The sequence below is a fragment of the Corvus cornix genome, chromosome 3, assembly GCF_000738735.6.
Source record: "Corvus cornix cornix isolate S_Up_H32 chromosome 3, ASM73873v5, whole genome shotgun sequence".
In the NCBI taxonomy this organism is placed as follows: Eukaryota; Metazoa; Chordata; class Aves; order Passeriformes; family Corvidae; genus Corvus; species Corvus cornix.
In genome coordinates, this window is record NC_047056.1 from 84233135 (window position 1) to 84244874 (window position 11740).

The following is an 11740-nucleotide window of genomic DNA, read 5'->3' on the forward strand; positions in this document are numbered from 1 at the left end:
TCACCAATTACTATTGATAACTTTGGACTGCTTTTCCAACACTTTCTGAAAGTGCCCTCAAGAAATCTTAGTGCCTCTTTCATATGTAGTGAGCTTGATATACTCTATTTATCAGATCTGTGTTTCAAGTCTTGCGCTTATAAAGTCTGTTTGCTCACACTCCTAAATGACCTTGGTCATTGCAGTTAAAGTAGTTGTATAAGCACTACTTACCTTCATCTTTGCACAGGAGTCTGACCAAAAAAATACCCACATGTATATGGTAGAGAGTTAAAATTCTTTAGAGGTGCTCAGTGAGCAGCTCATCTTTTATCTCCTAGCATGATTTCACTGGCTGTGACTGTTCTAAGCTTATAGCCCATTCTGTATGTGCTGGAGCCACATGATAAAATGGAAGTAATGCTGCAGTAGCTACTGTGAACTCAAAATCCAGTTAACATATACTTTTTTAAGTTAAAAAATTTGGCTTACATACTGACAGCATTACTTTCATTTTAATATCATTTGATCTGAGATTCAAAACCCTTTTAAAATGGTGGTTTCTGTACAGGTTCCTACAATATAAATGCTTTAGAGCATTCTGTGTGTTCTTACACGGGAGACATGTGTGGAGGTAGGATATTTCAGTTTAGCATATGCTCACCAGTGATTGAAGGAGAATAAGTAATTTTTGCCCACAAAGTCCTCCTATTGCTGAAGTCAGTATGGATTGAATAAGCCCTATTTCAATGCCCAAAGTCCTTGAGTTCTTGAAATCTCTGTTCCTTCCTAAACATTACATACTGAAGTGCTTAGTTTTACCAAAGTAATAAAATCTAAAATTTTTACAGGCTCCTTTGCACACAGGATTTAGTCCAGTATAGGCCTCTTTGTGTTAGCTGAGAGGATTCTTCAGAATGCATTTCCACTGTATTATCTGAGGCTACTCATATATCAGAAGCTCCCCAGCTGTATAAATATTTGTGACATTGATAATAGGAATGTTCTTCTAATAGAGTGGGCAAGAAGAGATACACTAATTGTTGAGAGAATAAAAGCATGTATTGGTCAAACTAAAGAGGAAATAATAAAATTATTTTGAATACTCATTTAAAGACATGGAGGGGGAAAACAACTGCTGTAGACTTAAACTAGGACCATGTTTAAAAATTTGTACCACAAATTCAGCTTTCATAGCTTTCAGCTATGTAGATACCACAAAAAATTACTCTCTTAAGAAATAGCTGGTTCTAAAAGCCTTTATTTAGGAAATAGTCTTTTAAGGAAAGTATCTTTAAAAATTAGAAATGTACAGTTTAGTATGGACCATATAAGAAATTAGCAACGTATTTCCTTCCTCCTCTCCCTGTTCAGGCACAAGTAATTGACTACATTTGGGAAGTGTTAAAACTACCTTTTTATGAAAACGGATTCTTTGACAGATCAGTCCATTAAAAATACCCCCCACTGAAATACACATTTTAGAAGGTAACTTCAAAACATCCTGAAGAATAAAGCTTTTTTGCTGTGTTTACAGTCTTTGCTTTATAGAAGACCCTAGAAGTGAGTGCTTCCTAGCTTTCTTGCCAACTACTACACTTTGGTCTTCAACCCAAGCCACTAAATCACTTCACAATAATGCATTTCCATTTCCAGAAAGTGGACCACCTTCCTTTTCCTGCCCTTTTATTGTGTTCATCTGCAGTGTCTTCACTAATAACTACCCCTGAAGATTAGTGTTGAGGAAAGCTGAACCACCTCTGCCTTCCCTCCACTCCCACCGCTAATCTCTGCTGAAAAACGTAGGAAGGGATGAGAGAAAATTTGATTAGTTTTTTCCTTTCTTAAAAAATAGTGTTTCTTTAATATCTGAACCTTTTTGCAGGTTTTTACTCTGAAACTGGTTATTTTATAAGAGGTGTATTCTAAACTCAGCATCTTCTCTAATGACATTGATTTTTTTTTTTTTTTTTTACAAAATGCATCTTTTTAATCTTTCGTGTGGGAAAAATACCGTATCACACAGAAACACTTCAATTCCATATCAAACCATTAAATACTAAGTTTACTGCTCTCTAATGAATTTGATGCTGGGTTTATCTCAGCTAGAGAAACTTGAAGTCAAGTGGAAGGGTAGATATGTAGATGCCTGAGGTTGTTTTTTTATTATTACTTTGCTGATGTTGTTTTCTGTTTGTTTTAGAACAAGAGGCTATTTCCATGCTTTACAACTGCAACCTGAAGAGCATACCAAGAAATGAATGGATTATAGTTGTCTATAGATAAGTAACTATTTCTGACAGGCATATAATGTAGGTGAATAAGAACATGGAGTACATAGCTTTGCAGATAATTTAAAAATAACAGAGATCGTTCAGCTTCTCAGCTTAATTTCTGTTGAATGGATATAGGAGATGTTGAGTATTTCATGGATTTTCTTACATCAGTTACAAGCGAGTAAACCAGAGAAAATCTACTGGAATCACGAGGGCCTTTATTTCTGATGTTGTGAGAGCTGTTTTGTGACTCCTCATTGCCATGATTCTAAAAATAGTTTGCCAGGGCTGCGGGTTTTCCCATGTGAAATTACAGTACGGGGGCACTTCTCGCAGTCAGGGTTTCTTGTACAGAGACCCCATGTCCCGAATGCTTCCGTGACTGATACATTTGCACTTCAGACGCATCTTTGCTGGAGGTGCGTCCACCTTGATTTGTATTTTTGTGCCGAAGTTTTCTAAGCCGAGTCAACTTTTATTCTCTAACGGTACAACAAAAACAGAAAAAGACTCTTCTTTTTTTTAAAGCCAAACGATGGCTTCTTAATCTAGTGTAGTAAGTTCCCTGAAATTCCTGCTCTCCCCCTCCTTACCCCCCTTTGATTCTGGGAAACTTGCAACGTACTGGGGTAGGGAGGGTCTTGTATTCCGTGATGTTTAGCCGATATTTGTTACTTGCCGGTCAGGGTAACTCACTGAACGTTTCTAATCTCACCCATTGCGTTCCTTTGTGTCTCTAATGAGAAATACAGTTAATTCGCCGGGGGCTGTTCCCCGGGGACTTCCGTCAGCTGCCGCATCCCCCCGGCTCGGCCATGACGCCAGGCCTGACGCTCCCGGTGCCCAGGCCCGAGGAGCCGCTGGGCCCTGCAGGGGGGCCGGGTCTGGTCTGTGCTGCCCCGCTTCCTCCCGGACAAGGCGGCCACTCCCGCCCGCCCGCCCGCTCTCCATCCCCGCGCGGGAGGGGCACCGCTCCCTTCCCGGCGCAGCCCCTCAGCACATCGCGGGCCGGACCCTGCGCCCGCGGCCGGGCCGGACCGGGGTCCCGCGCGGGCCGAGGGGGTCCCGCACAGCCCGGGCGGGGGCGGGGGCGCTCCGTGCCGGGGCGGGGCCGCGGGGCCGCCGGGAGCGGTGACGTGTCCCAGAGGCCCCGCCCCCATGGCAGTGTATATAAGGGGTGGCGCTCACGCCGTCGGTCTTTTTCGCTCCGGGTTTGCCGCCGTCGCCGAGCAGGTGAGGTGCGTCCGCAGGGCCGGGCTGGGCCGGGGTCTGCTCGCCCCGGAGGCTTGGCGAGCGCCCAGGCGGGGCGTGGTGGGGGCCGAGGGGAGGGGAGAAGGAGAAGCCGAGAGCGCTAGCACGAGCCGGGGCGGACGGACGGGTAGGGGAGTGCGGGACGGCGGGATGGCGGCGCATCGTTTTCCTCGATTCCCATGTGCACACCCCTTGTCGGGGCTGAGTTCGGGGGAGCGGCGTGTCCGGGCGGGCGTGGGGCAGAAAGCGCCCGGCAGCCTCTCCCTGTGCCCCGCGGGCGGCGGCGCCGGGACGCGTAGGGCTGTGCGGCGGCCGTCGGGGGAGAGGGGGGCTGGGGCACGAGTGAAAAAATGGCCGCTCGGCTTGCCTGCCCCGCTGCCAGCGCCACAAAATGGAGGACGCGGCGGCCCGGGCGGGGTGAGTCACACAAAGGAGCGGGGCGGCCCCGCCCTCCGCGCTGCCCGCCGGGCCCGCTCGCCGCCACCCCACACCCCGGCCGCCGGGGTAACTCGAGCCCCGGGGAGGGGGCGACGCGAGGGGCGCTCCGAGGGGCCCCCGGCCCGCCCGCCTCGCTCCTCCCCTCCCCCGGCGGGGCGGAGCCGCCATCCCGGCCGGGCCTCCCCGCATGTGGCGCCGCCATCGCTGGCCCGAGGCGTAACCAGCTCTTTCCTGGGGAATTTACAGGTGTCGATTCTCTTTTGCCGAAAGAAAGAACTCAGCTAACATCGAAAATGGGAAAGGAGAAGACCCACATTAACATCGTCGTCATCGGCCACGTCGATTCTGGCAAGTCCACCACCACCGGCCACCTCATCTACAAATGTGGGGGCATCGACAAGAGAACCATCGAGAAGTTCGAGAAGGAAGCGGCTGAGGTGCGTGGGCCCATAGCAGCCAGCAAAATTCCAGGCTGGAGATATGAATAGACCCTTAATCTCCGAGTGAAGCTGCAGAGCATTCAGTGGCCGCGGGGAGGCGGTTTGGCTGCCTCCTCCCCAGGAGCTGAACAAGTGGCTCAGTGTTGCATGGCCACAGGGCGGCAGCTGGGTCACAGTTGTTCCCGAGGTAGAACAAGTGGTTAAGTGTTCTGTCTGCCATTGTGTTAGTTGCAAAAACTCAAATTGTGAAATGTAGAGCATGTAAGGAAACGGTAGTCTAAAGCTGCATCTGAATAGTAATGTGAAATCAAATTAAATGCCAAATTCAAGTTCTGCATACATAAAGTTAAAGGTAGAATTAAAAGAAGTTGATCTATGGAGGTTTAATTTGAGAATCGGGGAGTTTTGCTGATTTTTTTTTTTTCTGTGTAATAACAGCATAGGTTATATGAACATTATAGATTAAAATTCGGCAAATGTTGAGCAGAGTGAAAGTTAAAATGTTGATTATTGCAGTATTAGGAGGACTTAAAATTGTAGAGAGCACTTGATAGTGGAACTCAGGCTCAGGAGCTCTGTCATGTAGATTTATTAGTGTCATCAACAAGCTGTCAAGGAGCCTGAACTGTTAACAGCTTCAGTAAGGTTCAACAGTTGGCATCTCTCACCAGTAGTGCCAAGTGTATCTAGTTGCTTGTTTTATGAGCAGCAACGTTTATCATCTTTAAGCCAGTTACTATTGGATTTTGCTCTTTAGCCGTTGTGTGATATTTCTGAACTAAAGGCAGATACGGAACTATTTCTTTTTTTTTCCTTTTTTTGATGGAAATAAAATTATTTTCTTGTAACTGTAGATGGGAAAAGGTTCCTTCAAATATGCCTGGGTCTTGGACAAGCTGAAGGCTGAACGTGAGCGTGGTATTACTATTGATATTTCCCTGTGGAAATTTGAAACAAGCAAGTACTACGTCACCATCATTGATGCTCCCGGACACAGAGACTTCATTAAAAACATGATTACTGGAACTTCTCAGGTATGTAAAGAAAACAGGATTTGGGGAGTTTGGGAGGGTTGTTCCTTGATTAGGGGGGGTTCCTGTATTACTTTGACATACATACAAGCATTTTAGTGAGGGGTGTTTTTTTTTCTTTTCATAGGCTGATTGTGCTGTCCTGATCGTTGCTGCTGGTGTTGGTGAGTTTGAGGCTGGTATTTCCAAGAACGGGCAGACCCGTGAGCATGCCCTTCTGGCTTACACCCTGGGTGTAAAACAGCTGATTGTTGGTGTCAACAAGATGGATTCCACTGAGCCACCTTACAGCCAGAAGAGATATGAAGAGATTGTCAAAGAAGTCAGCACTTACATCAAGAAGATTGGCTACAACCCAGACACTGTGGCTTTTGTGCCAATTTCTGGTTGGAACGGCGACAACATGCTGGAGCCTAGCTCTAACGTAGGTTTGGCATTTGTTTCTGTTAAGGCATGAAACTAGGAGGACTATTATGACAGATTATGTAATGATAAAATGTGCATGTTTTTTAATAGTTATGTTTGGGAAGTGCCGAGGTCCAAGATAAAATCCTAGCACTTAAAAAATTCTTACTCTGCAACAGTAAATTGTGCTAATACTCAGAGATACCACTTGGGCATTTCCAGCCTTCTGTGATTAAATTTGGCAGTCAGATTAAGCTGGACTTGTTTCCATTACAGATGCCCTGGTTCAAGGGATGGAAGATCACCCGTAAGGATGGCAGTGCCAGCGGAACCACCCTCCTTGAAGCCTTGGACTGCATCCTGCCACCAACTCGTCCAACTGACAAACCTCTGCGTCTGCCTCTTCAGGACGTCTACAAAATCGGCGGTATGTGTTCTCTGTAGTGCTGCTCACTTGCCAGCAACAGCTGATGTGTGGGCCAGAAATGCAGGCATTTGCCCAAGAGCTGCTTTTCCAAGTCATAAAAGTAAAATTCTTGTCTCAAATGGGGTTTTTCTCCCATAGGGGCATATATTCTTTAAGCTGAATTACTGATGATGTTTCTTGCTTGCAGGCATTGGTACTGTACCAGTTGGCCGTGTGGAAACGGGTGTTCTGAAGCCTGGCATGGTGGTTACATTTGCCCCTGTCAATGTAACAACTGAAGTTAAATCTGTTGAGATGCACCACGAAGCCCTGAGCGAAGCTCTGCCTGGGGACAACGTTGGCTTCAATGTTAAGAACGTGTCTGTGAAAGATGTTCGCCGTGGTAATGTTGCTGGTGACAGCAAGAACGATCCTCCCATGGAAGCTGCTGGCTTCACCGCACAGGTATGTTTTGCAGCTGTTCAAGGATGTTTGGAATGTAGCTCTGTATTCCAAAATAGGAGTCTTGTTAGGCTAAGCTATAAAGTGTGACATAGAGTTGTGTTCTGAGTTATATTTGATTAGAGCAAATGTCATTAACTCCTTGGCTTTCTAAGATACGTCAGTGTTTAAAATAACTCCACTTCTAACTTGGCTTCCTTTGTTTCCTAGGTCATTATCCTGAACCACCCTGGCCAAATCAGTGCTGGCTATGCCCCTGTGCTGGATTGCCATACTGCTCACATTGCGTGCAAATTTGCTGAGCTCAAGGAGAAGATCGATCGTCGTTCTGGCAAGAAGCTGGAGGATGGCCCCAAATTCCTGAAATCCGGAGATGCTGCCATCGTTGATATGATCCCTGGCAAACCAATGTGTGTTGAGAGCTTCTCTGATTATCCTCCTCTTGGTAAGGCATCTCATGTTAATACTGATCTCTGGAACAAACACTCCTCAATTTCTAGTATCAAGATGCAGTGTGCTCTGTGAAACTGATGAAAGCTGTGACTTGAAACTCTGAAATGGAATGAAAACCTTACTGGTACAGGGAGGGATACTCTCGAGAGGGTGATGGCCCTGTCCCAGTCTGGTTCCAGAGCAGCACTGGCCCATTGACACCAACCCTGCATGTTGCTACTGTGCAAATGGGGCTGAGTTAGGCAGCCATGGACAAAAGTCATGAAATGTGTTTTTGCTTTCAGGTCGTTTTGCCGTGCGTGACATGAGGCAGACGGTCGCTGTTGGTGTCATCAAGGCAGTGGACAAGAAGGCTGGAGGAGCTGGCAAGGTCACAAAGTCTGCCCAGAAGGCCCAGAAGGCTAAATGAAAATTCTGTACACCAGCTGCCACCTCAGTCTTAATCAGTGGTGGAAGAACGGTCTCAGAACTGTTTGTCTCAATTGGCCATTTAAGTTTAATAGTGAAAGACTGGTTAATGATTACAATGCATCGTAAAAGCTTCAGAAGGAAAGGAATGTTTTTGGACCATTTGTTTCGTGGCAGTTTAAGTTATTAGTCTTTAAAATCGATAAATTTTTTTAAATGGAAACTTGACCAAAAATCTGTCACAGAATTTGAGACCATTAAAACAAAAGTTCAATGCTATGTCTCTGTGTTCTTTGGGTTAATGTTAAGTTCATGGCAAAACCTATATCTAGTCATCTGGGATAAGAAAGGATCATTATTACTTAAGTATGTTCAGAAGTTACAAAGCAAATGCTCAAAATTAGTTGTTTCTGAAGAGTAGAGCAAAATTCAGCTGCAGGTTTACTTCATACCTGATCTAAGCCTTAAATAACTTTACTGGTGCTTTCTTTAAAAATTACTTTTAGATTGCATTGCACAAATACCAGGTAACAGTTGCAGTATTTTGGTGCATTCTGTGATGCCTCTCGAGTAAACCAAGAAAACTCAACATTGAGAAGAAGAAACAGTCTGAACACATTTTAAACTTAACAAAGTTACAAACAAATAATCTAAAGTTGGGTTTCCAACATTTTGTACACTGATTTTTCTAGTCAAAAGCAAAACCAGATTTTTCTTTTTCTGGGGAACTGGTTAAGTGTTGTGTAGCTCTATAACGATGAAAACACTTTTACATAAATGTTTTCTAATACATCTTAAGACATTGAACAGGCAAATCTAAAACTGGTCTAGAATTGCACTTTGATGCAATCTGAGTGACCCACTGCTGTAGCCTGTACCAAGGGACACAGTGGGATGAGGTGCCTGTTGTCTTTAAAAACAGGTTGAAGATTTGGATCAGTCAATTAAAGGGGACCTGAAAACCTAGTCCAAATGATTATTAATGATCACAAATAATTCCAAATAAAATATTCTGTGTTACAGGAATACCAGCTGTAATAATTAGGACTTCCAGCATTGAAGCCTTGCTTCAAATAGGTAAATATGGGGGCAAGCAGTTAATGGATAATCAGAGCTGACTTGCATAATGATGCAGCTGTTTTACTAACCTTTCACATGATTTCCCCACAGCCTCCCCACAAGAGGTCAAAAAGAATTCAGTATCTTTGCAGGACTTGTTCCATGACACCACTATGTTTGTTCTGCCTGTAATGGCTGTATTCTCTCATTTGTTTTCCTTTCCTTCTCCAGCTGTGTGCTTGCTCTGCAGGAACTCATATCTGTACTGCTTGGATAGGTCTGAACTGCTGTTGCTTATTTTCATGCTCTTTGTTTGGATCTTTCCTCCTTTTCTGCTCACCTTCTGTGTCTTAACTGCAGTGAAACCTTGGAGCATTACACACCAGTTTTGAAGGTACAGTGGAAGCAAGAGCTAGAGAGCTTCATAGCAGGCTATGGAATTCAGTAAAGAAATCCCTGCTGCTTAAATTCTGCTTCTGGAGGTTTGTTAGTGTCCCCAAGGCAACAGGAAGTACCTAATTTCAAAATGGCAGCAGACCTGCTGTTGCCATAATAAAGCTCTGAAGTACCTTGCCAAATCTTTGCATGCTTTTCTGTTAAACTGCTAAATATTTTCCAAGAGGCTTCAGTCAAACTGGTTCAGCAAAGTTCTGATTTGGATGAAAAGCAAGGCAGCTTTGGCGCAAGCTGCCTTGAGCACGGCTCTGCATTCGTTAGATTTCCTTCACATTCCTTGGCTAGGTGCAGGATGTTTGGTTTGGCTGGTTGTGGGCTGGATATGCAGCACCCAGTCTGGAGCGCCTCTGTGCAGTGCACAGGGCTGTCTTCAGCTGGGTGCACTTTTGCTCCATGGCAGTTTGGAAATGGGTTTGTAGTAAGCAACTGATTCAAATCCATAGGCAAATGGGGTGTGATGCTGCATGGAGTGCCCTGACCCCAAGCAGGGAAAGGTGGTGGGTGCAGTGCAGTGCTGCTGTTGCAAGAGGCCCTTAGGTCAGCTGTGCACAGATCAGATCCCCGGCCAAAGCTGCTGGGAGCCTGGGTCACCTTACAAGGGCCCTGCTGAAGAGCAGGGTGAGAGCCCAGCGGCACAGTTTGTGGCAGAGGGACTGGTGCTGCCTCCAGCAGGTAAAAAAACCCTAAAGAACAGTATTGCATCTAACAACTTAATGTGTGCAGCAAAACACTTGGGAATGCTCTGCCTGCAATAGTAGCAATTGCTTTCATGTATTTAAAACTTAAATTTTACACATTTGGGTTTTTTTGGTTTTTCTTTAACTTTTATAGACCAGATTTACTTTCTATGCACTAATGTAATGCCATCTGAGTTCTTTTTATTAATCTTTGACTACCTGGGGAAATTGTTAGACTTTTGTAACCAAAACTTGGGAATAAAACTATTTCGATTAAACTTTTAATAAATGCTCTTAGTTGAGAACTGTATTTGTCTTCTGACTGCTTATTTCTTTAAGCAACTTTCACAGCTGTCCTTAACTCCTTCCTTACTGTCCTGCAATGCTGGTGGTGTTTATACAGAAGTGTGACAGCACACTGCTGTGGTGATGGAGCCAGCTCTGAAGGCAGAAAACTGGCTGGAGTATTGCATTTATGAATGTTTCCTTTTTAGTTAATGAATGCTTTGGTAATCCAGAGGGCTTTAAATACACAGAAATATTCTAGAGATGTATATGGCAAGGTGCTGGGGGACAAATGGGACAAAGGCTAGTTGGTCTTCATAGGGAAGTGGACCTGTGCAGTCACAGCTGATGTCACCAAGTAACTTCTTGTTCAGTGTTGGTTCCCAAGGTGGATAGTTCAGGCTGGAATAAAATGGATTCTGCTCAGAAAATGCCCAGAGGCATTTTAATTATATCTCAGATCAGCTTGTGCAAGGCTAGTAACAGGAATCACTTATTTTACTGAAATTGCAGGTGAAAGACTAATTCACATTCTGCATGTAGCTGTCTCAGTATATTTTGAAAAATTGACAAATTTTGAAAAATTATTTCTGTAAATACATAGTTTAGATTTGGTCAAGATAAACCATGTAGAGACAAATTAAAGTTTGTACTGTACAGGGCTATTCTTTTCCTCATTAGTGCTAAATGATTATCTGTTTAAGAACCATGTAAATTCAGTCTGGATGATGAGTACAACCCACCTGGTTTTAATTTATATTAGTTCCATGTTTATGTAGTGCCCAGAGGGAGTATGGGGGGTGGAGTATGCGGTGGGAGGGCTGATAAGCTGCCTCCCCAGCAGCACCCTGAGGGACCCTGAGCACCTCTGAGGTCCAGCTCAAAGCACCTGCTTCATCCAAAGCTCCTTTTCTACAACAACTTCTCTCTCACGCATTTCGCTGCAAGTTGTAAATTCCTGACAGTATTAACACCTTTGAATTTATTATTTTCAATAATTTCAAAAATTTTCAGGTCATTTGACTGCACCAAGTAGTACTTCCTGTCTAGGAGTTTAGTTTTCTGAAATTGCAAATCTTAAACAATAGCCAAACCATAAGCTAAACAGAGGAATAAACTGTGACCGTGGAAAGTGAGAGTGGGCAAAATTATTCTTCCTCTTGAAATGCTCCTCCTGCATACCAGGGAGAGGCCTGAAACTGCTTCACTGCAGGAGGAAGAAGAGGGCACCTGGGGTGCAAAAGAGCTGAAGAAAACCCTGGCAGATACCAAAAGTGTACTGGCTTCCAAGGTACAGACGCTGTGGTTTTTCAGCCTTTTCTGAGTCCTCTTTAGTCCCTTCAGATTATTTCTGCATTGTAAATCAATTACGTAATTGCCTGCTCTTTTAAAAATCAGGTTACTTTCCCCGGCTGCCTATCACTAATTCTTTAATCCTTTTATGTTTCAAATATTTACACAACATAATTCAAAGCTACCAGCTTCTCTGCACTGGCAAGGTGACAGCTGAACCCATATTCTCCTTGAAAGATGCTGAGTGACATGCTGAGGAAAGCTGGTGAGGAATCAGAGTGGGATACCCTGGTGAAGGGTCTGTGGCCTGTGCGTGGAGGTCGGTGGGGCAGCAGCAGAGTGCACACAGGGTGTCAACCAAGGAACTGGTTTTGCTTATTCCTTCCTTTAAAAAAGCAAAACAAGTTGGAAGGTACCTAAG

The 11740-nt window shown here is 44.5% G+C and overlaps 1 protein-coding gene across 2 annotated transcripts; it reads left to right on the forward strand.

Moving 5' to 3' along the window:
* Positions 1-3393: 3393 nt before the first annotated feature.
* On the forward strand, positions 3394-7828 carry EEF1A1 (eukaryotic translation elongation factor 1 alpha 1). Of its 2 annotated transcripts, none has more exons than XM_039569576.1 (8): positions 3394-3488; positions 4191-4381; positions 5239-5418; positions 5543-5839; positions 6097-6247; positions 6435-6691; positions 6899-7133; positions 7426-7828. In XM_039569576.1, the coding sequence occupies exons 2-8, from the start codon at positions 4238-4240 to the stop codon at positions 7548-7550; spliced, it is 1389 nt and encodes a 462-aa protein (XP_039425510.1). In that variant the 5' UTR covers positions 3394-3488; positions 4191-4237; the 3' UTR covers positions 7551-7828. The 2 variants fall into 2 exon arrangements, with proteins under 2 accessions (XP_039425510.1, XP_039425509.1); XM_039569575.1 differs by having other exon boundaries at positions 3404-3493.
* Positions 7829-11740: the final 3912 nt, after the last annotated feature.